Consider the following 25049-nt stretch of genomic DNA (forward strand, 5'->3'; position numbering starts at 1 on the left):
CCAGCACCACTGTTCACTTGGGGCAGGACTGGGATGAGGAAGGAGAGTACTGGAAGAAGGGTGGTTACCAGAGCTGCAGGAAACAGCCGAGGCCGCACGGAGTATCGTGGGCAGTTCTGGTCGCCCCCATTACAGGAAGGACGTGGAGGCTTTGGAGAAGGTGCAGAAGATGTTTCCCAGGATGCTGCCTGGATTAGGGGAGAGGTTGGACAAACTTGGGTTGCTTGCTTTGGAGTGACAGAGGCTGAGGGGAGGCCTGATAGGAGTTTATAAAATTATGAGAGGTGTGGGGAAGGTAAACAGTCTGAATCCTCCTCCCCAGGGTAGAAATGTCAAATACCAGAGGGCATAGCTTTAAGATGAGAGGGGGAAAGTTTAAAGGGGATATGCAGGGCAAGTTTTTTTTACGCTGAGTGTGGTAGGTGTCTGGAACAGGCTGCCAGGGGTGGTGGTGGAGGCAGATACGATAGAGGTGTTCAAGAGGCTTTTAGACACATGAACATGCAGGGAATGGAGGGAGATGGATCACACGCAGGCAGAAGGGGTTAGTTTAATTTGGCACCATGGTCAGCACAGACATTGTGGGCCGAAGGGCCTGTTCCTGCACTGTGCTGTTCTGTGGAGAATGACTCACAACCACAAAGGATAAAAATTTGCCTCCTGAACCCTGCTTTGCCCACCGATCTGCAGCAAGATTAGTGGCGTTATTTATTCAAGTGGGCAATTAGAGGCCGGTCATACACCTCGAGGTCAGGAGCAAGGCTTCAAAGAAAGTGGAAAGTTATTGCCCTTTGGAGCTGGGGTTTGGACTTGGATCGTTGAGCGAGTTTTGCTGTGGTTACTTACTGTCAAGTCCAGCTGAGTTTATTGTCCTGTGCACAAGTACGGTGAGGTACAGGTACCCTTCCCTCCCACAGAGCCCCCATCTCTCTATCATTCATGTGTCTATCTAAGAGCCTCTTAAATGTCCCTAATGTATCTGCCCCCACAACCTCTGCTGGCAGTGCGTTCCACGCACCCACCACTCTCTGTGTAAAGAACCTACCTGTGACATCGACCTTATACCTTCCTCCAATCCCCTTAAAATTATGCCCCCTTGTGTTAGCCATCGCAGGAGAATCACCGGCATGGAGATTCAGGCACAGGAGGCCATTCAGCCCATTGTGCTGCTGCCAGCACCCAGCAACACAATCCCTCACTCTATTCTCCCTCTCCTTTCCCAGTATCTCTTATTCCCTCTCACAATCCCTTCAACTCCCTTTTAATTCTTTTAGCCATCGACCGACACATTGGGGGGAATTTACAGCGGCCAGTTAACCTGCAGGTCGTTGGGATGTGGGAGGGGAAGTGGAGCACCCGGGGGAAACCCGTGCAGTCACAGGGAGAAGGTGCAAACTCCACACACACACACACACACACACACACACACACACACACACACACACACACACACACACACACACAGCGGCGGAGGCTGGGATTGAACCCGGGTCTCCGGAGCCGCAAGGCAGTGGCTCTACCAACTGTGCCACCATGGTGCAGGGGCTGAATGGTGAACGGGAAAGCGGTCTATGTACCTCACACATCCTGCTGCACTGTGTCTGTAAACTCGGACTTAGAACATAGAACACTACAGCACAGTACAGGCCCTTCGGCCTACAATGTTGTGCTGACATTCTATCCTGCTCTAAGATCTATTTAACCCTTCCCTCCCACATAGCCCCCCATTTCTCTATCATTTATGTGTCTACCTAAGAGTCTCCTAAATGTCCCTAATGTATCTGCACCCACAACCTCTGCCGGCAGTGCGTTCCACGCACCCACCACTCCCTGTGTAAAAAAACTTACCCCTTATACCTTCCTCCAATCACCTTAAAATTATGTCCCCTCCTGTAAGCCATTGTCACCCTGGGAAAAAGTCTCTGACTGTCCACTCAATCTGTGCCTCTTATCATCTTGTACACCTCTATCAAATCACCTCTCATCCTCCTTCTCTCCAAAGAGAAAAGCCCGAGCTCGCTCAACCTATCCTCATAAGAACATTACAGCACAGTACAGGCCCTTCGGCCCACAATGTTGTGCTGACATTCTATCCTGCTCTAAGATCTATCTAACCCTTCCCTCCCACATAGACCTCCATTTCTCTATCATTCATGTGTCTATCGAAGAGTTTCTTAAATGTCCCTAATGTATCTGCCTGTCCCTGATGTATCTCCCTTTAACTTATCCCTTTCCTCAGCGAGGCGAGGCTAGAGTGGGGAGGAGACGGTGGGAGAGGCAAGGTGGATGAAGGGGAGATGGTTACCTGATGATAACACACTGGTTCTCACCATCGATCATCATGTTACGGTACATGTTGTCTGCCAAGGCGTAGATGTGAGGCGGGTTTTCATACTGAGCCTGTGAGCAAACGCACGTCTTGTTACAAACCACAACAGCAAAACAGACAACAAGGGCAGGAAGGTTAGAGGTTTCAAATCCCACGTCGTGCTGCATAGAGTTCAGGACACCACACTGGGGAGAGGTGATGGGAAAAGACTTTCTCAGTGGGAGTCCCTCTCTCTGTCGCAACACCGGGAAGTGAATGAGCAGAACAGCCTTCAAGGGAGCACAGACACTCCGTAAAAGATAGTTCCCTGGAAGAGAATTAGTTTGGTCAGAAATGCAAAACACTGTTGCTTGCTTTCATCAGACAGGGCATCGAGTACAAGGGTTGGGACGTTGGTGAGATCACACCTCAGCATGGTCTGCAGTTCTGGTCTCCACACTATAGGAAGGACGTCATTAAGCTGGAGAGGGGGCAGGAAAGATTCACGAGGATGTTGCTGGGACTGGAGGGCTTGGGTTATAAGGAGAGGCTGGATAGGGTGGGACTCTTTTCCCTGGAGTGAAGGAGGGGGAGCATAGACAAGGTGGACAGTCAAAGTCTGTTCCCCAGGGTAGGGGAGTCTAAAACTAGAGGCATGTGAGGTGGGGGGGGAATATTAAAGGGCACCTGAGGGGTAAGTTTTCCCACACAGAGGGTGGTGGGGATGTGGAACGAGCTGCCAGACGGGGTGATAGAGGTGGGTACAGTTACAACGTTTAAAAGACATTTGGACAAGTTTGTGGATTGGGAAAGGTTTGGAGGGATATGGACCAAATGCGGGCAAATGGGACCAGTTCAGGAAGGCACCTTGGTCAGCACGGGCAGGTTGGGCCGAAGGGCCAGTTTCCATGCTATAGGTCTCTGTGACGATTGGAAAGAGCAAATGGTAGACTCCAACAACATGGTTCTCGACATCTTTGCATTGTGTTTGATCTCCTGAACTCACAGTCGGAGACTGGGACCACAAACTGAGAGTCTGAATCCCACACCAGACAACCGCAGGAATTTAAACTTGCAAATAAACAAAGCTCAAATTAATGTGGTTTTGAAATTACCAGATTTTCATAAAAACCCATCTGGTTCTCCAATTTTTTGGAATTGGAATTGGTTTATTATTGTCACTTGTGCTGAGGTACAGTGAAAAACTTGTCTTGCATACCGATCGTACAGATCAATTCATTACACAGTGCATTGAGGTAGTACAGGGTAAAAACAATAACAGAATACAGAATAAGGTGTCACAGCTACAGGGAGGTGCATTGCAGGCAGACAATAAGGTGCAAGGTCACAACAGGTCCATCTCGTCGTATAAGGGAATTTTACACCATTCTGCTTTGCTCCAGTCACTGTATTCACTTACTGTTCTTATTGTTTACTCTGTGAGCTTCATGCGAGCAAGGAATTTCATTGCACCCTGGTGTACGTGACAATAAACGAATCTGATATTGCTTGGCGGTTCAAGGAGGTGTGCGGGGGCACGCTTCTGTTTTACACAGACAGGTTGGGGGAACGTGCCTGGAATACGCTTCCAGGGGGGTGGTGGAAGCAGATACGATAGTGGTGTTTAAGAGGGATTTAGACGGGCATATGAATACGCAAGGAATGAAGGGACAACGTGCAGGTAGATGGGGTTAGTTTAATTTGGCATCACGCTCAGTGCAGACATGGTGGGCCGAAGGGTCTGTATGTTCTAATACACCGACCAGAGGTGGTAAATCTGACAGGGAGGGCTCTTCACACTCCTGACCCAGTAACCATCTGGGCGTTTGACAGGAAGGGTTGGTGATGAGGCAGTCAGCACGCTCCTCACGTCTGACTGTAGTTCTCGGGGAGATGGGTGCAGTCTCTCCCATCCCAGGGCACACTGCGCTGTGTGGCAGGGGGCTCTCTGAACAGGGTGGAGCTGAGAGAGTGAGAGTGAGAGTGACAGAGCGCGTGAAAGAGATTGAGTGTGAGAGAGCGAGAGCACGAAAGTTGAGAGGGAAAGTTGAGAGACACTGACTCTCTGGAGACTAGGCACCCTATCTAGAGAAAGATCAGTCTCCGCCCTGTGGCTCTTGAGTCACACGTCATCCTGTGCTGAAATCCAAGTGGTCTGGCCTGTGTCACCATGGTGACTGGGCCCGTGGCAGTGACTCATTGCTTGGCCGATCCCAGAGCAGAATCCATTTAACTGGAGCAGCCTCATATCTGAGAGGAATCAGCCGGTTAAATATTAAGCGGGCTGCAGGCAACCTTTGTTGAGCTGTGCCTCAGGCGAAGCTAGCAGGAGAAGGAAACCAGGCTGGTCATCCTGCCCACACCACATTTAACATTGACTGCTGATCATTTACCTCAACTCCAGATCCCTGTCTTTTGATCTCCATCCCAGATACAGTCAGTGACCGAGCCTCCGTGGCCCTCTTGCCTTGCTGAAGGTTGCAATCCTTGTAACGAAAGTTAGCAACCTGGCCTTCACCATTGCTGGGCATGAGCCAAGAATTCGTAGTTGTCGTGGCTATCCCTCGAGGTTGAGGATGAGGGTCTTCGTTCCGTTGATCTATTTATGGGCTCTCAAGTGGCTAATGAGTCCAATCGAAGTAGCCCACAGAGCGAAGATGCCTGTGCGTGTATTTGTTTAATGTGTACTTGATGTTGCACTGCAGAAAGTGCACGATACTTCACAAATCAACCAACTGATTCCAACGGCATGGAAACCATGACGATTGGAGCTGATGGATTTGTTGCAGCCTTCATCCGCCTTCACAGCCATTGAGTTCGAAGTAACTTCGTCTGCCTGTTCCACCGCTGAGGTCTTGGTTGGATTGTTCTTTGTCAGGGACCTCACCATCGACCTTACCGCCATGGGTGACCCTATCAGGAGCAGAGCTCCAGACGGCATCGCTCTCGGGATCTCAGGACCACACAAGCTTCTCCACCACGACAAGGTGACAATCCACGGAGCCAAGAATTAGTTGTGGCTTTGACTGATGACCATCGACTTTGCTTGGAAGCACAAGATCTCAGCAGGTGGGAGCAGGTTGATTGAGCCCACCTTCCCTGGGTGAAAGAGCTCTCTAATGAATTCCACCTCCTCTGCTCTCTTACCCCAATGTTTCACACTTGACACCAAACTGGCAGATTTTCCGAATTATTGGATGCTATTTCTATTGGTATTGGTTTATTATTGTCACTTGTACTGAGGTACAGTGAAAAACTTGTCTTTCATACCGATCGTACAGGTCAATTCATTACACAGTGCTGTTACATTGAGTTAGTACAGAGTGCATTGAGGTAGTACAGGTAAAAACAATAACAGTACAGAGTAAAGTGTCACAGCTACAGAGAAAGTGCAGTGCAATAAGGTGCAAGGTCACAACAAGGTAGATCGTGAGGTCAGAGTCCATCTCATCATATAAGGGAAACGTTCAGTAGTCTTATCACGGAGGGGTAGAAGCTGTTCTTGTTTGGTGATACGTGCCCTCAGACTCCTGTATCTTCTACCCGATGGAAGAGGAGAGAAGAGAGAATCTCCCAGGTAGGTGGGGTCTTTGATTACGTTGGCTGCTTCACCAAGACAGCGAGAGGTAAAGACAAGAGTCCAAGGAGGGGAGGCTGGTGTCCGTGATGCGCTGGGCTGTGTCCACAACTCTCTGCAGTTTCTTGCGGTCCCGGGCAGAGCAGTAGCAGACTCTTGAATGGACCTCTCATATACTAGAAGATGAACTTTTGATCTCCCAATCTACCTCGTCGTGGCCCTTGCACTTTATTTGTCTGCCTGCACTGTCTCTGTAACCATAACACTACATTCTGCATTCTGTTTTCTTTTTACTACCTCGATGTATTTACGTACTGAATGATCTGTCTGGATGGCAGTCAAACAAAAGCTCTTCACCGTATCTCGGTATTTTTGCTTTTGAACATATTTGTACAAAGCAATTTTCTTGAGGTGATTGTTGCTTATAACAGTGTGACAAAGAAAGGTTTGCCACAGAGCAATGTATTCAGGGGTGCTCCCTAAAAAAATACAGAGGCACAAGACACAGCACAAGATCAAGTCCCGGCAAAACACTTAGTAAACACACCAGACACAGAGGACAGCCGGGATACGTGACAGTAATAAAACCAATAAAATCAATTCACTTATTTTTGTTAAGATTTTATAAACTACAATAAAATAAATTTTCCAGGAATCTTGTTGAGTTTAAAGGGAGTGGGAAACGGGGTCCCAGTGGGTTTAAAGGGAGTGGGAGACGGGACCCTGGTGGGTTTAAAGGGACGGCAGGAAACGGGGTCCTGGTGAGGTGAATGGGAATGGGAAATGGGGTCCTGGTGAGTTTAAAGGGAGTGGGAAACAGGGCTCCAGTCAGTGCAAAGGGATCACTGGTCTAACTCCCAGAGGTCCCTCCCAACAGCACTGTGGGAGCACCTTCCCCACACACTCCACAGCAGACTATGGCAGTGGCTTCACCCCCACCTTCTCAAGGGCAATTAGGCACGGGCAGTAAATGCTAGCACCCCATGAATGAATGAAATCAGAGTGAGATATACAAAAATATAGATAACAGAAAATAAGAAATGTTTCACCATAGCAGAGGTGTCTATAACTAGAGGGACACACAAAAACGCTGGAGGAACTCAGCGGGCCAGGCAGCATCTATGGAGGGAAATGAACAGTCGACGTTTCGGGCTGAGATCCTTCATCGGGACTTTGTGCGTTGCTCCAGATTTCCAGCAGTTGCAATCTCTCTTGTGTCCCCATAAAACTAGAGGGCACAGGTTTAAGGTAACAGGCAGGAGGTTTAGAGGGGATCAGAGGAAGATTTTTGTTAGGCAGAGGGAGGTTGCGGTCAGGAACACACTGCCTGAGGGTGTGCTGGAGGCAGAGACTCTCACGGCATCTGACCAAGCACTTGAATCACCAAGGTAGAGAAGGCTAGGGACCAAGTGCTGGTGAACAGTGTTAGTGTAGATGGGTACTCTTATCGATGCATCATAGAAAGCGTTCTATCTGGATGCATCACAGCTTGGTACGGCAACTGCTCTGCCTGGGACCGCTAGAAACTGCAGAGAGTTGTGGACACAGCCCAGTGTGTCACGGAAACCAGCCTCCCCTCCACAGACCCTGTCTTTACCTCTCGCTGTCTTGGTGAAGCAGCCAGCATAATCAAAGACCCCACCCACCCGGGTCATTCTCTCTTCACCCATCAGGCAGAAGATACAGGAGCCTGAGGGCACGTACCACCAGGCTCAAGGACAGCTTCTATCCCACGGTGATAAGAGGATGTGGAAGTTTCAGAGAGGGTGCAGAGGAGATTTACCAGGATGCTGCCTGGATTGGAGAGCATGACTTATGAGGATGGGTTGAGTGAGCTAGGGCTTTTCTCTTTGGAGAGGAGGAGGATGAGAGGTGACTTGATAGAGGTGTAGATGATAAGAGGAATAGATCGAGTGGACAGTCAGAGACTTTTTCCCAGGGCGACAATGGCTAACACGAGGAGACATAATTGTAAGGTGATTGGAGGAAGGTATAAGGGGGATGTCAGGAGTATGTTTTGTTTTACACAGGGTGCTGGGTGCGTGGAACGCACTGCTGGCAGAGGTGGTGGGGGCAGATACATTAGGGACATCTAAGAGACTCTTAGACACATGAATGATAGAGAAATCGAGGGCTATGTGGGAGGGAAGGGTTAGATCGATCTTAGGGCAGGATAAGATGTCAGCACAACATTGTGGGCCGAAGGGCCTGTACTATGCTGTAGTGTTCTATGTTCTAAGACTACTGAACGGTTCCCTTATACGTTGACATGGTCTCTTGACCTCACAATCTACCTTGTTATGACCTTGCACATTATTGTCTACCTGCAATACACTTCCCTGTAGCTGTGACACTTTACTCTGTACTGTTACTGTTTTTACCTGTACTACCTCAATGCACTCTGTACTAACTCAATGTAACTGCACTATGTAATGAATTGACCTGTATGATTGGTATGCAAGACAAGTTTCTCACTGTACCTCAGTACATGTGACAATCATAAACCAATACCAATACTTGACAGCCAGCATTGACAAGGTGGACTGAAGGGCCTGCTTCTGCACTGGTTGACTCAAAATGTTATTGTCCATCTCCAGTTACTTTGTCGAGAGTCAACACTACAGTTTCCTATAATAAGAAGGAAAGAGGTAGTACAGGTGGTGAAGACACCTGAAGAAGGTGTGTCCAGTTCTGGTCACCTCATTATAGGAAGGATGTGGAAGGGCTAGAAAGGGTGCAGAGGAGATTTACCAGGATGCTGCCTGGTTTAGAGAGTATGCAATATGAGGAGAGACTAGGGTTTTATTCTTTGGAGGATGAGGAGATATGATAGAGGTGTACAAAATATTAAGAGGAAAAGACAGAGTGGACAGCCAGCGCCTCTTTCCCAGAGCACCAATGCTCAATACAAGAGGGCATGGCTTTAAAGTAATGGGTGGGAAGTTCAAGGGAGGTATCAGAGGAAGGTTTTTTACCCAGAGAGTGGTTGGGGCATGGAATGCATTGCCTGGGGCGGTGGTGGAGGCAGGTACATTGGTCAAATTCAAGAGATTGTTGGATAAGCATATGGAGGAATTTAAAATAGAGGGATATGTGGTAGGAAGGGGTTAGATAGTCTTAGAAGGTTTAAAGGTCGGCACAACATTGTGGCCTGAAGGGTCTGTATTGTGCTGTACTGTTCTATGATAACAATTTAGAACATTGATGTCTATTCCCCATCCCTAACTGCCCCTTGAGAAGGCAGTGATCAGTTGCCATGTTCGTTAACTGCTGTGGTCTGTGTGCTGGAAGTCCTCCCACAGTGCTGGTAGGGAAGGAGTTCTGGCACTTCAACCTGGGAGGTAACCCTTGAGCCTTGAACACGTTGCCTCCACGAGGAAAGATCGAAGAGACTGGGGCCCGGAAGAAACAAAATCACGAAGACACAAGAGAGACTCCAGATGCTGGGATCTGGACCAACACACAGCGGGTCAGGCAGCATCCGTGGAGGGAAATGGACAGTTGATGTTTCAGGTCAAGACCCTTCATCCAGACTGAAAGAGAAGAGGGGAGATGGCCTGTGTAAAGAGGTGAGGGGGAAGGAGTGGACCAAGAGCTGGCAGACGATAGGTAGATGCAGGTGAGGAGGGGTGATTGGCAGATGGCGGAGGGAAGAGTTTCAAAAAGGTCTCCAAGTGTGGGGCAAGATCTGTACCCATAAATCCAACAAAATCTCCTGTCTGCGCAGCGTATGTGGGGCTTGGACGTGGTTGGGGTGAGCATCAGAAATTTAAGGGGAAGCTGGATAAAGACTCAAGGAAGAGAGGAATAGATGGATTTGTGGGAGAGAAGGGCAGGAGGAGGATGGTGTGGGATTGAAGCACTAGGATGGAGCAGAGGGGTCCAATGGCCTGACCAGTCCTGACTGATTGAAGGTCATCAACCAGGAAGGTCAAACTGGATCCAAAGTTGGCTTGGTGATGGTGGAGGTGGATGAGTGCTTTACTGACTGTAAGAAGTGGTGTATCACAGGGACTGGTGCCGGGACCTTTGTCACTTGATGAAAATGAAAGTGGTATGATCGGTAAGTTTGCAGATGACACAAAAATTGGCGGACTCATAGATAGGGAAGAGATACAGCGGGACATAGATCAGGCGGGCGGAGCATTGGTAGATGGAATTTAATCAAGACAATGTGATGTAATGTACTTTGGAAGGTCAAATTCTGGTAGGTCATATAGAGAGTGATTGGCAGTGACCTTAGGATTGTTGATGTTGAGATCTTAAGTCCAAAGCTCCCTGCAAGTGACAGTGTAGTGGAAAAGGCGTTTGGTATGATTGCCTTCATTAACCAAGGCACTGAGTATAAGAGTTGGGCTACAGAGAGTGGTGGACTCGGCCAGTTCTATCACGGGTACAGCTCTCCCCACCATCGAGGAACATCCACAAGAGGCGATGTCTCAGGAAGGTGACCTCCATCATCAGGGACTGCCGCCATCCGGGCCGTGCCCTCTCCTCGACACTGCCATCAGGCAGGAGGTACAGGAACCTGAAGACCCACACCTCAAGGTTCAACAACAGCTTCTTCCCCATTGCCATCAGGTTCTTGAACTGATCAGAAAAACCCTAACACTACCTCAGACCATATGTTTCCTCTCTCTCAATATTGCACTAGTGTCATTATATTGTTGGTTATTTTGCACACAGGTTATTGGTAAATTGTTTTTTTAATCGTCACATGTACTGAGGTACAGTGAAAAATTGGTTTGCGTGCCATCCATACAGATCATTTCATCACATCAGTACATTGAGGTAGTAGAAAGGAAAAGCAATAACAGAATGCAGAATTAAGTGTTACAGTTACAGAGAAAGTGCAGTGCAGGCAGACAATAAGGTGCAAGGACATAACGAGGTAGATTGTGAGGTCAAGAGTCCACCTTATTGTACTAGAACCGTTCAATAGTCTTATAACAGCGGGATAGAAGCTGTCCTTGAGCCTGGTGGTACGTGCCTTCAGGCTTTTGTATCTTCTGCCTGATGGGTGGGGGGAGAAGAGAGAATGTTTGGGTTGGGGGAGGTCTTTGATTAGGTTGGCTGCTTTAACGAGGCAGCGAGAAGTGTAGACAGAGTCCAAGGAGGGGAGGCTGGTGTCCGTGATGCACTGGGCTGTGTCCACAACTCTCTGTAGTTTCTTGTGGTCTCGGGCAGAGCAGTTGCCGTACCAAACCGTGATACATCTGGATAGGATGCTTTCTATGGTGCATCTATAAAAGTCGGTGAGGGTCAAAGGGAACGTGCCGAATTTCTTTAGCCTCCTGAGGAAGTAGAGGCACGGGTGCGTTTTCTTAGCCGTGGTGTCTATGTGGTTGGATCAGGACAGGCTATTGGTGATGTTTGCTCCTAGGAACTTGAAGCTCTCAACCCTCTTGACCTCAGCACCGTTGATGTAGACAGGAGCGTGTGCACTGCCCCCTTCCTGAAGTCAGTGACCAGCTCTTTTGTTTTGCTGACATTGAGGGAACGGTTGTTGTCATGACACTCATCGTTATTGAAGATCTGGCCCATTACGGTGGTATCATCTGCAAACTTGTAGATGCAGAATCTGGCCACGCAGTCATGAGTGTATAGGGAGTAGAGTAGGGGGCTGAGGATGCAGCCTTGTGGGGCACCAGTGTTGAGAATAATCGTGCTGGAGGTGTTGCTGCCTATCCTCACTGATTGCGGTCTGTTTGTCAGGAAGTCAAGGATCCTGTTGCAAAGGGAGGTGTTGAGTCCCAGGTCTTAGAGTTTGGTGAGGAGTTTGCTTGGAATTATTGTATTGAAGGCAGAGCTGTAGTCAATAATCAATAGTCTAACATAGGTGTCTTTACTGTCCAGATGCTCCAGAGATGAGTGTAGGGGCAGGGACATGGCATCTGCCGCAGACCTGTTTCAGTGGTAGGCGACTCGCAGTGGGTTGAGGTTGTCTGGGAGTTAATGCCTGCCGTGACATGACCAGCCTCTCCAAGCACTTCATGATGGTGGATGTCAGAGCCACGAGCCAGTAGGCATTAAGGCACGTTACCTTATTTTTCTTAGGTACCGGGATGATGATGGTCTTCAAAGCAGGTGGGAACCTTGGATTGAAGCAGGGAGAGGTTAAAATCTCTACAAATACCCCCGCCAGCTGATCTGCGCAGGATCTAAGGACACAGCCAGGGACACCATCCAGGCCAGATGCTTTCCGTGGGTTCACTCTCTGTAAGACTGATCTTATGTCTGTAACGGTGACTGTGGGTTCAGGTGCATCGGAGGCTGTTAGGGTGGGTGGTGATATTCCAGTCCTTTTCTGTTCAAAGCGTGCATGGAATGCGTTCTCATCGGGAGGGGATGCGCTGTTGTCGGCGATGCTGCCGACTTTGTGTTTATTAGTAGCCCATTATAGGTGTGAGCCCTGCCACAACTGACGGCTGGTCTGGGACTCGATTCTGGTCTGGTATTGTCTCTTAGGCATTCCTGATAGCTTCACGAAGGTCGTATCTTGATTTCTTCTGTAGGTTAGGGTCACCTGATTTGAACGCTGCAGCCCTAGCCCACAGTAGGGAGCGGATCTCCCAGTTCATCCATGGTTTCCGGTTTGGGAACACCCGGATTGACCTCTTTGGTACACAGTCCTCAACACACTTGCTGATGAAGTCCGCAACGGTGGTGACCTACTCATCAAGGCTGGCAGCTGAGTCCTTGAACATGAACCAGTGCACTGACTCAAAGCAGTCGCATAGAAGCTCATCTATTTCCTCAGACCAGCACGGTATGACTTTTTGTACTGGATCCTCGTGCTTCAGGTATGTATAATTTATATTAATTTAAGTTCACGTTAACTTATGTTTGTCTTGTAATGTACTGTGCTGCAAAAAGCTAACTATCCTGGTATTTTATACCCTGTGTATGCACGCCGATACAACAATAAACTTGAACCATATTGTGGTTGTACAAAACATTGGTTAAGCCCCACTTAGAGCATTGCATGCAGTTCTGGTCACCACACTACAGGAAGGACGTGGTCGCAAAAGAGAGAGTGCAGAAGAGATTCACCAGGATGCTGCTTGGAACGGGGGCTGTAGTTCAAAGGAGAGATTGGACAGGCTGGGTTTATTCTCATTGAAACGTAGGAGACTAAGGGGTGACCCTACAGAGAATGATAACATTCGGAGGATAGGACAGATAGAACTTTCTCCCAGGGCAGGGGTGTCTAGAACTAGAGGGCACAGGTTTAAAGTGAGAGGAGAGAAATTTAAAAGGAGATCTAAGATTTTCCACACAATCTGGAAAGAGCTGCCATAGGTGGTGGAAGGAGGTACGATTACTATGTTTGAAAGGCGTTTGGATAGGTAGGAAAGGTGCAGAGGGGTATGGACCCCATGTGGGCAAATGGGATTAGTGTGGGTAGGGAATCGGGGTCAACATCGACAAGGTGGGCTGTTTCTGAGCTGTACGTTTTCCTGATTCTGTGTTCATGCTGTTTCTCACTCCCCGGATGCTGCCTGACCTGCTGAGCATTTCCAGCACATTGTTTAAACAGCTGTTTTTCGGAACTGGTTCTGGAGGAGCCGAACAGCGGGCTACAGACTCACACTGACCAAAAACAAAGTGTTTTATTTCTGGTTAAACACAAGACTTACCGCGCCCTGGTACAGCTCTATCTCCCGATCAGTGAAGTATGGCATTGGTTTGAAGGGATTGACAGAGATGAGGACAGGGCCAATATATGTCTGCATTTCAGGGGTTAAGGATGAACACAGGAAGGTTTGGACACTTCACTGTTGTGGTTACTTTCCCCTCAAGCTCTGACACCCAACCATTCCTATCACACGCAGCCTTAAAGACCACAGGTTTAGTGCAGGCAATGGAACGTCCTTTGGCATGAACATCGATTTCTCTAATTTCCAGTAACCACTCCCTCTGTCCCCCTTTTTCTCCTTAATCCCACCGGCCCCCATCACCCCATCTCTCTCCCCTCTACGGTACCGTACCCTGCTGTTATACAGCGACAGACCCGTCCCCGCCGGTACCGTACCCCGCTATTATACAGAGACAGACCCGTCCCCGCTGGTACCGTACCCCAGTGTTACGCAGCGACAGGCCCATCCCCACCGGTACTGTACCCCGGTCTCTGGGGTGGGATTTAAACCCATCACCTCTCAGTCCATCGGGTGAAGCATCAGTGTTGCCTCCGTGACTACCCGCCACCTTCCCCACCGGGTGAAGGATACGAAGATGTAATCGTCCATGTAGCGCTTCTTGAGGTTGGCCACGATTGCATCATCCGTGATCTTGGAGAGCAGCACCATGTCATCCACGCCAGAGTGCTTGACGTTCTGTGCCTGCCAGTGATATCGCTCCTTGCTGCCCTGTGTGTGCACACAAATGTACCGCCATCAGCCATTGGCTCAACATCACACCTCCATTCCCTTGCACAATTCAAGGCCTTAACCCTCCCTAGTCAGGAATGAAGCAAAGGCCATTCGACCCTAATTTGGTCTGCTATCCCACCAGATCCACCACATCATAATTGTGTTCACCAGCCTACACTTGTATGCAATCATCTATTTTCTTATGACATAGATGCCACAGCCAAGACAGCTCAGCAGCACCCCTACTTCCTCAGCAGGCTAAAGAAATTCGGTTTGTCCCCTCTCACCAACTTTTATCGATGCACCACAGAAAGCATCCTATCTGGATGCATCACGGCTTGGGACGGCAACTGCTCTGCCCAGGACCACAAGAAACCGCAGAGAGTTGTGGACACAGCCCAGCACGTCACAGACACCAGCCTCCCCTCCTTGGACTCTGTCTTCACCTCTCGCTGCCTTGGTGAAGCAGCCGGCATAATCAAAGACCCCACCCGGGACATTCTTTCTTCTCTCCTCTTCCATCAGGTAGAAGATACAGGAGCCTGAGGGCACGTACCACCAGACTAAGGACAGCTTCTACCCCACTGTGATAAGACGATTGAACAGTTCCCTTCTACAATGAGATGGACTCCGACCTCACGATCTACCTTGTGTGACCGTGCACTTTATTGCACTGCACTTTCTCTGTAGCTGTGACACCTTTACTCTGTACTGTTATTGTTTTTACCTGTACTACCTCAATGCACTCTGTACTAACTCAATGTAACTGCACTGTGTAATGAATTGACCTGTACGATTGGTATGCAAGTCAAGTTTTTCACTGTACCTCGGTACAAGTGAAAATAATAAAGCAATTCCAATACCAAAGTCACGAAGCATCCTGACTTGGAAATACATTGAATTCTGCAACTTCAGCTAACTGATTTCTCGGTCTGTACCAGATGTCCCTCTGTGACATCGGCTCAGCTCATTTCCCCCCTGTTCTTTCTCCCCACTGGGAGCAGAGGGACCTGACCTGCTGGGCACGTCTTCCTTCTCTGCATTTTGCAAACCCCTACATCCTTTGGTCCATGTTAGTGTAACACTATTAACAGCGCCAGTGACCTGGGTTAAATTCTGGCCGCTGTCTGTAAGGAGTTTGTACGTTCTCCCTGTGTGTCTGCATGGGTTTCCGCCGGGTGCTCCGGTTTCCTCCCACATTCCAAAGACATACGGGTTAGGAAGTTGTGGAATGCTATGTTGGCGCTGGAAGCCTGGCAACACTTGCGGGCTGCCCCCAGAACACTCTACACAAAAAGATGCATTTCACTGTGCGTTTCGATGTACGTGTGACTAATAAATAAATCTTATCACTCTCCAGCTACCAGATAACCGTGTCTACAGCTGATCCCCATGGTCACCACGGTTTTACCCCAGAAACATCCCTCCTCTCCCATCCTCCCTGCAGCTTAACCACCTTCCTTTGTGTCCGACCCCATTCTGACGAAGGGTCCTCAACTCGAAACGTTGAACACTGCTTCTCTCCCCACGGAGCTGGCCTGACCTGATGAGTATTTCCAGCACTTGCAGTTTTAATATTGGGAACATAATCGGCCATTCCTTCACCATCGCGGGTCTAAATCCCGGAACTCCCTCCCCGACAGCCCCCCACCTTCACCATATGGACTGTGGCCGTTCAATGTGGCATCTCACCATGCCCTCCCACCACCCCCCCCACCTTCCCAAGGGGCAAGTCGGTATGGGCAACAACTTACCCACACCTCTTCAACACTGTACACACAATATCATATCCCAGGCTTCATTGAAAGATGGAAAGGCTGCCTCCTTTGAAAGGAACATTAGATTTCCCCATATAAGCTAGTAAGTCACCATAAACACCACTTCCTCAGGAGGCTAAGGAAATTCGGCATGTCCCTGATGACCCTCACCAATTTTCAACAGATGCACCATAGAAGCATCGTATCCGGATGCATCCCGGCTTGGGACGGCAACTGCTCTGCCCAAGACCGCAAGAAACTGCAGAGTTGTGGACACACAGATCAGCGCCTCACAGAAAACAGCCTCCCCTCCATGGACTCTTGTCTACCCTTCCCACTGCCTTGGTAAAGCAGCCAACATAATCAAGGACCCCTCCCACCCCGGACATTCTCTCTTCTCCACCTCTCCCATCGGGCAGAAGATATAAAAGCCTGAAAGTATGTACCACCAGGCTCAAGGACAGCTTCTATCCCGCTGTTGTAAGACTCCTGAATGGACCTCTTGTACATTAAAGACGGACTCTTGACCTCACAATCTATCTCATCTTGACCCTTGCACCGGATTGTCTGCCTGCACTGCACTTTCTCAGTAACTTTAACACTCTATTCTGCATTCTGTTATTGCTTTTCCCTTCTACTACCTCGATGTACTGATGTGATGAAATGATCTGTATGGATGGCACACAAAACTAAATTTTTCACTGTACCTCAGCACACGTGACAATAATAAACCAATACCAAACAGGAATTCATACGGACATAGAGATGAGTGCTCAGTCCCACACAGCTTCCAGATCACCGTACACAGTTGATAACAGGACCCAACATGCAGGAATGTGTGTGGAGAAAGACATGGTGATACATGTTTAAAAAGACCACACCCTAGTGTACGTGAAACAAGATGATGTTGGTGGTGGTTAAGAACAGAACAACATAAGTAGCTCCACACCATCCAGGACGAAGCAGCCTGCTTGATCAGCACCCCATCCACCCCCCGAACACTCCCTCCCTCCACCATCGGCGCACAGTGTGCACCGTCCACAAAGCACAATGTAGTTACTCCCCAGGCTACTCGGAGAGCACCTCCTTAACCCACCACCTCTCCCCGCCAGGGGCAGATGCGACAGACTGGTTTCCTTCTTCCCCAATCCGAAACACACCAGCTGTTAATTGGCACATCCTTTGTGTCATAGAGTTACACAGCTCAGAAACAGGCCCTTCAGCCCAAATGGTCCATGCCGACCAAGATGCCCACATTTGGCCCATATCCCTCTAAACCTTTCCCATCCATGTTCCTGCCTGAGTGCCTTTTAAATGTTGTTCATGTACCTGCCTCAACCACTTCCTCTGGCAGCTCGTTCCATATACCCACCACCCTCTGGATGAAAACTTGCCCCTCAGGCCCCCCCTTAATTTCTCCCCCCTCATCTTAAACCCCCTACCCTCAGAAAAAGGAAGTGACTATCTACCTTATGTCCCCCATGATTTTACATACGTCCATAAGTTCACCCTTCAGCCTCCTTCGCTCCAGGGAAAACAGTCCAAGCCCGTCCAGTCTCTCCATAACTCAAGTCCTCCAGAAATACTCTCGTGAATCTGCTCTGCACCCTCTCTAACCTAATCACATCCTTCCTACGGTGTGACGACCAGAACAACACACAATACTCCAAATGTGGTCTTACCAATGTCTTGTCCAACTGTAACATAACGTCCCAGCTCTTGTACTCAATGCCATGGCTGATGAAGGCCAGCAAGCCCTACATCCTCTTCACCGCCCTGTCTACGTGTGTTGCCACTATGTATGGGTTAGGAAGTTGTGGGCGTGCTATGTTGGCGCCAAAAGCGTGGCGACACTCGTGGGCTGCCCCCAGAACACTTACGCAAAAGATGCATTTCACTGTGTGTTTTGATGTACATGTGACTAATAAAGATCTTATCTCATCTCACTTGTACTCCTGAGTCTCTCTGTCCAATGACACTCCCCAGGGCCCTGCCGTTCACTGTGCAAGTCCTGCTCTGGCTTAATTTCCAAAATGCAACACCTCGCACTTGCCCGTGTTAAATCCCATCTGCCATTCCTACTCCCACTTACCCGCTGTAACCTTAGACAACCTTCCCCCACTCTCCACTAGTTGTGGTGTCATCTGCAAACTTACTAATCATGCCAACTACATTCTTTTCCTAATGATTTAGAATATACAACAACAGAGGACCCAGCACCGATCCCTGCGGCACACCACTGGTCAGGCCTCCAATCTGAAAAGGAACCCTCCACTCCTACCCCCTGCCTCCTTCCACCAAGACAATTTTGTATCCAATTGGCCAGCTCACCCTGGATCCCATGTACTCCAACCCTCCAGACCAGCCTATCATGCAGGACCTTGTCAAAGGGCTTGCTGAAGTCCATGTAGACCACATCTGGAGTATTGCATTCAGTTCTGGTCGCCCCATTGTAGGAAGGATGTGGAGGCTTTTGGAGAGGGTGCAGAAGAGGTTCACCAGGATGCTGCCTGGATTAGAGGGCAGGTGCTATAAGGAGAGGTTGGACAAACATGGGTTTCCTTCTCTGGAGCGGCGGAGGCTGAGGGGAGACCTGATAGAGGTTTATGAGATAATGAGAGGCATAGATAGAGTCGACAGCCAGTATCTTTTCCCCAGGGTTGAAATGTCTAATACCAGAGGGAATGCATTTAAGGTGATGGGGGGCAAGTTCAAAGGAGATGTGTGGGACAAGCTTTTTACACAGAGCGCGGTGGGTGCCTGGAATGCGCTGCCTGGGGTGGTGGTGGAGGCAGATACGATAGGGGCGTTCAAGAAACTCTTTGACACGCACATGGATGTGAGGGAAATGTTAGGATATGGACATTGTCTAAGCAGAAGGGTTTAGTTTAGTTGGGCATTTTATTACTCATGTCATTGGTTCGGCACAACATCGTGGGCCGAAGGGCCTGTTCCTGTGCTGTACTGTTCTATGTTCAATGTAGACAACGTCTACCACCCCACCCTTGTCAGTCCTCTTGGGCACCTCTTTAAAAACCTCAAATCAAATCCATGAGAGGTGGTCTCCCACACACAAAGCCATGCTGACTATCCCTAATCAATCCTTGACTTTCCAACTGCAACCAAGCCCAGTCTCTCAGAATCCCCTCCAGCAACTTTCCTACCACCGATGTTAGGCTCACCGGCCTGCAGTTCCCTGACTTGTCCGTCTTAAACAAAGGCACAACATTCGCCCGTCTCCAACCTTCTGGTACCTCACCTATGGCTAATGAATTAAGACCATATTCACTTTGCTTTTCACAACGCCTGGCTTTACAATGTGCGTAGACTGCTTGACCGCTCAAGCCTGCCCTATTCATTATGATCATGGCTGATTTGCCTTTTCTCTGCCAATACCCCATAGTTCTTGACCCTCCCCGGTCTTTCAAAAATGTACCTACCTCTTTAAAATACTCCCAGTGATCCAGCCTCTACAACCTTACGGGGATTCCCCACCCACTGGGATCTCATCCAGGGGCTCGGTGGGTTTATATATAGAATAACAGATCCCTGGGAGTGAGTTACAGGCTGCGATCTAAATTGCAGCCTGTTCCAGGCACCCACCACTCTCTGTGTAAACAAACTTAGCACACATCTCCCTTAAACTTTCCCCTTCTCACCTTAAATGCTTGTCCTCTTTTACTTCACATTTCTCCTCTGGATAAAGACTGACTTTCTGTCCTATCTATGCCTCTTATAATTTTATACACTTCAATCAGATTGCCCAACACTCCAGAGAAAACAATCCAAGTCTGTCCAACCTCTCCTTCTGGCTCTCTAATCCAGGCAGCGTCCTGGTGAACCTCTTCTGCACCCTTTTCCAAAACCTCCACGTCCTTCCTGTAATGGGGGGCGACCTGACCAAAGTTTTGTACAGCTGCAATGTGACTTCCTGAGCCTTATACTCGAAAAAAAATTATTTTTTATTCAATTTTTGAGACACGAATGCCACTGGCAAAAGGCCCATCCACAACTCCCCTTGCCTTTCCTGGGGAGGACCAAGGGATTAAGCTTCACATAAACCAGAACCGGGTAAAGATGGCAAATTTCTTTCCATGTAGAACTTTAAAACCTGACGTGGTTTTTGTTTTGAAAGTGACAAAATTGTAGTTTTATGATAATCACTAATGATTAGAATTCCTCATATCCCAGATTAGCAGCAGTATTTAAATTCTACTGGTGCTGTGGTAGGCTTTGAATTCTCGTTCCTGGATTGACGATCGAGAACTTTTAACCGCTCCACATCTGCACCCATGCATTGCAACTATCTAAACTTTGAACTGTTGCACTAACCAGGAGGTTTTAATCCACAAAGAATAACCTTTAATGAGACTCAGTGTCCATATCCCACTCGGGCAATCTTGCAACAAGTTACCCTTCAGTAATCATTATTAAACGTACGTAGACACATAATACACAGACATTCGGCTCCCTGACCACCCCAGCTTTCTCTCTTTGCTTTCCCTCTGCCTCCCACCGGTTTTCCCACAGACTTTCACTACCTTCTAAGCCAGTCCTCCCAGATCGAGGATGACTTGATCCACTCTGGTTCTGAGGGCCTCATGGACGTCGCCTCCAAGTGTCGTGCGAAGTTGGAACCTGGGCTCAGCAGATGGATCTCTTTCTGTGGTGAGACCACACTGCTCCAAAGAGGCACCTGCTGGTCATCACCTCCAAACATCACTGCCAGGCAAAACGTTAGGTCCTAACCTCAACCGATGCTCCCTGTGCAGTAATGGGGACTGCCGCACAGTCAGCAATACCACCTTTGGTGTGAGATGTTAAACTGGGGCCCCCACCACCTTCTCAATTAAACTTCAAAGACACCTCGTCCATGGTGACCATGATGTCCATCGACCATTTGCCCACATTTGGCCTGTGTTCCTCTGTGCCTTTCCTATCCAAGAATTGGAATTGGTTTATTATTGTCACATGTACCGAGGTACAGTGAAAAACTTGTCTTGCATACAGATCATTCATGACAACAGTGCATTGAGGTAGTACAAAGTAAAACAATAACAGAATGCAGAATAAAGTGTTACAGTTACAGAGAAAGTGCAGTGCAGGCAGACAATAAGGTGCAAGGGCCACGATGAGGTAGATTGTGAGGTCAAGAGTCCATCTCATCGTACTAGGGGACCGTTCAATAGTCTTATAACAGCGGGATAGAAGCTGTCCTTGAGCCTGGTGGTACGTGCTTTCAGGCTTTTGTATTTTCTGCCCGATGGGAGGGGGGAGAAGAGAGAATGTCCGGGGTGAGTGGGGTCTTTGACTATGTTGGCTGCTTTACCGAGGCAGCGAGAAGTGTAGACAGTCCATGGAGAACTTGTTCAAATACTTTTTAAATGTTATAATTGTGATGGACTCCGCCACCTCTTCCAGAGATTCACCGCCCTCTGTGTGGAAAAAACTTACCCCTCAGATCTCTTTTACATTTCTCCCCTTAAACCTGTGCCCTCTAGTACCAGACTCCAGTACACTGGGAAACAGACTCCATCAAATCTGTCTATGCCTTTCATAATTTTATAAATCTCGATAAGGGCACCCTTCAACCTATATCCAGTTACAACTGTACAAGATGCTGGTGAGACCACTCTTCAGAGTACTGTGTCCAGGTCGCCCAGCTATAGGAAGGACATCATTAAGCTGGAGAGGGCACAGAAAAGATTCATGGGGACATTACTGGGACTGGAGGGCTCGGGTTATAAGGAGAGGCTGGGTCTGTTTTTTCCTGGAGTGGAGGAGGCTGAAGGGTGACTTTATAGAGGTTTATAAACCATGAGGGGCATACACAAGGTCACAATTGTTTTCCCAGCAGAGGGGAGTCTAAAACTAGAGGGCATAGATTTAAGCTAAGAGGGGGAAGAAGAGAGGGACCCCAAGGTCTCTCTGCACATCAGCGCTGGGCTGTACAAGTTATTAATGTCTATCCCATGGCCACTTTGGAAGTAGAGCAAGATTGGGACCAAAATATTAGAAATAAAGTCATGCTTGGAATGTGGACCTTGGTGGGAAGGCCAGCATTTCTTGGCCATCCCTGACTGAGAGGGTGGGGAGGGGCCATCATCTTGAACCGCTGCAGTCCACGTGGTGAGGGTGTTTCCACGGTGCTCTTCAGGAGGAGTTCTGAGATCCAGACCCGGATTACGGAAGAGTAGTTAATATATTTCCACCACTGAGGACGCCTTCAAGAGGCGTCACCTCAAGAAAGCGGCATCCATCACTGAGGACCCTCAGCACCCGGGACATGCCCTCTTCTCGTTACTACCATCGGGGAGGAGGTACAGGAGCCTGAAGACCCACACTCAATGACTCAGGAACAGCTTCTTCCCCTCCGCCATCAGATTTCTGAACGGCCCATGAACACTACCTCGTTATTCCTTTATTCTTGCACTATTTTGTAATTTTGTTTTTTAAATGTCTTTGCAGTGTACTGCTGACGCAAAACAACAAATTTCACATCATATAAGTCAGTGATAATAAACCGGATTCTGATACATTTCCAGCTGGGATGGCAAGGGCCTTGGAATGGGAACCTGCAAGTTGACCTGCAATCCACTTCGAGTCCAAGAACACGGATACAGGCCTTCAGCCCATCGAGACAATGCTGACCATCAAGCACCCACTACATTAGTCCTACATTCATTGCATTTTTTTATTCTCCCCACATTCCCGTCAACTCCCCCTTTCCTCTCCCACAATTCTATCCCTCACCCACACACTGGGGGGGGGGGGGGGGTGCAATTCACCCACCAATCCTGGAGCACGTGGACAACATCTCCACACGCACAGGGCCAGAGGTCGGGATTGAACCCGGGGACCCTGGAGCGCGATGGCAGCGGCTCAAAACTGTCTGTGTCAGTGGGATCTTGCTGCGCGCAGAGAGGTCAGCCGGCTTCCCTGCACCACAGCGGCGGCTGCAATTAGTTCTCTGTCTCCGCAGCACTGGGGGGGTGGACCCTGTGGAATGGGTTCCCACAAGCCAACCACAGCTACACTGCCGGAGAACTCTTCTGTCCAAACACGTCCACAGCACACCAGCTGATTGTGACGGGGAAGCACCTGCCCTTACCTGCACATCGGAAGACTCCTACGCAAGCAAGCACTCACCTGCCTTCTCCACCAGCCACTGTAAACCTGCCAGCTGTTAGGAGGGAGGCAAGCTCACTCACTCACTGTGGCCAATCGGCCTCTTGTGTCCGTGCCAGCTCATCATTCCTGTTCCTCCTCTCCTCATGCTCCTGAGCTCTCTCTCTCGTGTCCGTCAGCTCCCCTTCGATTTTGTACTGGTGATGCCAATTAAAATACCAGCACTAATAATAAAACGTTGGTGGTGTCAGGCAGCGTGTGACGTTGTACAACACAGAAACAGACCCTTCAGCCCAACTTGTCCATGCCGGCCAAGTTGTCTACCTGAACATAGAACGCATAGTACAGGCCCTCTGGCCCAAAATGTAGTGCCGACATCTTATCCCGCTCTAAGATCTATCTAACCCTTCCCTCCTACATAGCCCCCTATTTTTGGGACTAAGCTAATGGGACTGAGCTAGTCCCATTTGCCCGCATCTGGCCCACATCCTATAAACTTTTTAAGATAAGATCAGATCTTTATGAGTCACACGTACATCCAAACACACACCTTTTGCGTAGAGTGTTCTGGGGGCAGCCCACAAGTGTCGCCACGCTTCCGGCGCCAACATAGCATGCCCACAACTTCCTAACCTGTACGTCTGGAATGTGGGAGGAAACCGGAGCACCCGGAGGAAACCCACGCAGACACGGGGAGAACGTACAAACTCCTCACAGACAGCGGCAGGAATTGAACCCAGGTCGCTGGTGCTCTGATAGCGTTACGCTAACCGCTACACTACCGTACCTGCCCACGATTCTTATCACGTATCTGTCCAGATTCATTCGAAACGTACCCGCCTCTACTGCTTCCTCAGCAGAGGGCACAGCCTCAGAATAAAAGGACGCCCCTCTAGAACGGAGGTAAGGAGGAATTTCTTCAGCCAGGAACACAAAGGGCTACCTGCACTGGACTCTGATAAAAAACTCTATGATGCTGGAGGAACTCAGCAGGCCTGGCAGCATCCGTGGAGAAAAGCAGGCGGTCAACGTTTCGGGTCAGGACCCTTCTTCGGGGCTGAAGATAGGAAAAGGGGAAGCCCAATATATAGGAGGGAAAGGCAGAGCAGTGATAGGTGGACAAAAGAGGCGAGGCGGGGTGGGCACAGGGAGGTGATAGGTAGGTGCAGGGGAGAGATAGTGATAGGCAGGTGTGGGGGAGGAGGGGAGAGCAGGTCCACCGGGGGATGGGTCAAGGGTAAGGAGGGCGGGGGGGGGGCAGTACATCAAAGATAGGCTAGGAAAGGGGGAAGATATTTGGGGGTTACTTAAAGTGGGAGAATTCAATGTTCATGCCTACATGAATGAAAAAAACCAGAATGTTCGTGAATTCACAATGCACATGTAACACGAGAGCTACAAAACAGGGAACAGTAGGAAATGCTCAGCAGATCAGGCTGGGCCAACGGGAAGAGAAAAACTGAACAAATATTACACCATGGACGATCTCCAACAGAACTGGTAAGTCCTGAAACAAGCAGAGGAAGTGATTCACTGAATTCGATAGTCCAGGAGGCCGCAGCGTGTCCACGCAGGAGAGTCAAACAAGACGGAAACAGGCCCTTCAGCCCAACCGGTCCATGCTGACCAAGATGCCCATCTAAGCCAGTCTCATTTGCCTGCATTCGGCCCATATCCCTCTAAACCTTTCCCATCCATGTACATTTTAATGTTGTTAATGTACCTGCCTTAACCACTTCCTCCGGCAGCTCGTTCCATACGCAGACCACCTTCTGGGTGAAAACCTCCCCCTCAGGTTCCAGCTAAATCTCTCCCCTTTCACCTTAAACCTGTGCCCTCTAGTTCTGGATTCCCCAACCCTGGGAAAAAGACTGTGTACATTCACCCTATCTACGCCCCTCATGATT

The 25049-nt window shown here is 49.1% G+C and overlaps 1 protein-coding gene across 1 annotated transcript in view; it reads right to left on the reverse strand.

Annotated features, from left to right (window-relative positions):
- myo1eb (myosin IEb) overlaps positions 1 to 25049 on the reverse strand; it is a 75044-nt gene that overhangs the window by 40627 nt on the left and 9368 nt on the right. The window contains exons 2-4 of the mRNA XM_052045825.1: positions 14117 to 14254; positions 13526 to 13615; positions 2306 to 2400 (exon numbers count right to left, since the gene is read on the reverse strand). Coding sequence (XP_051901785.1) covers positions 2306 to 2400; positions 13526 to 13615; positions 14117 to 14254 — 323 coding nt within the window. The remainder of the gene's footprint in view (positions 1 to 2305; positions 2401 to 13525; positions 13616 to 14116; positions 14255 to 25049) is intronic.

This window comes from Pristis pectinata, chromosome 40 (assembly GCF_009764475.1).
Source record: "Pristis pectinata isolate sPriPec2 chromosome 40, sPriPec2.1.pri, whole genome shotgun sequence".
Taxonomy (NCBI): domain Eukaryota; kingdom Metazoa; phylum Chordata; class Chondrichthyes; order Rhinopristiformes; family Pristidae; genus Pristis; species Pristis pectinata.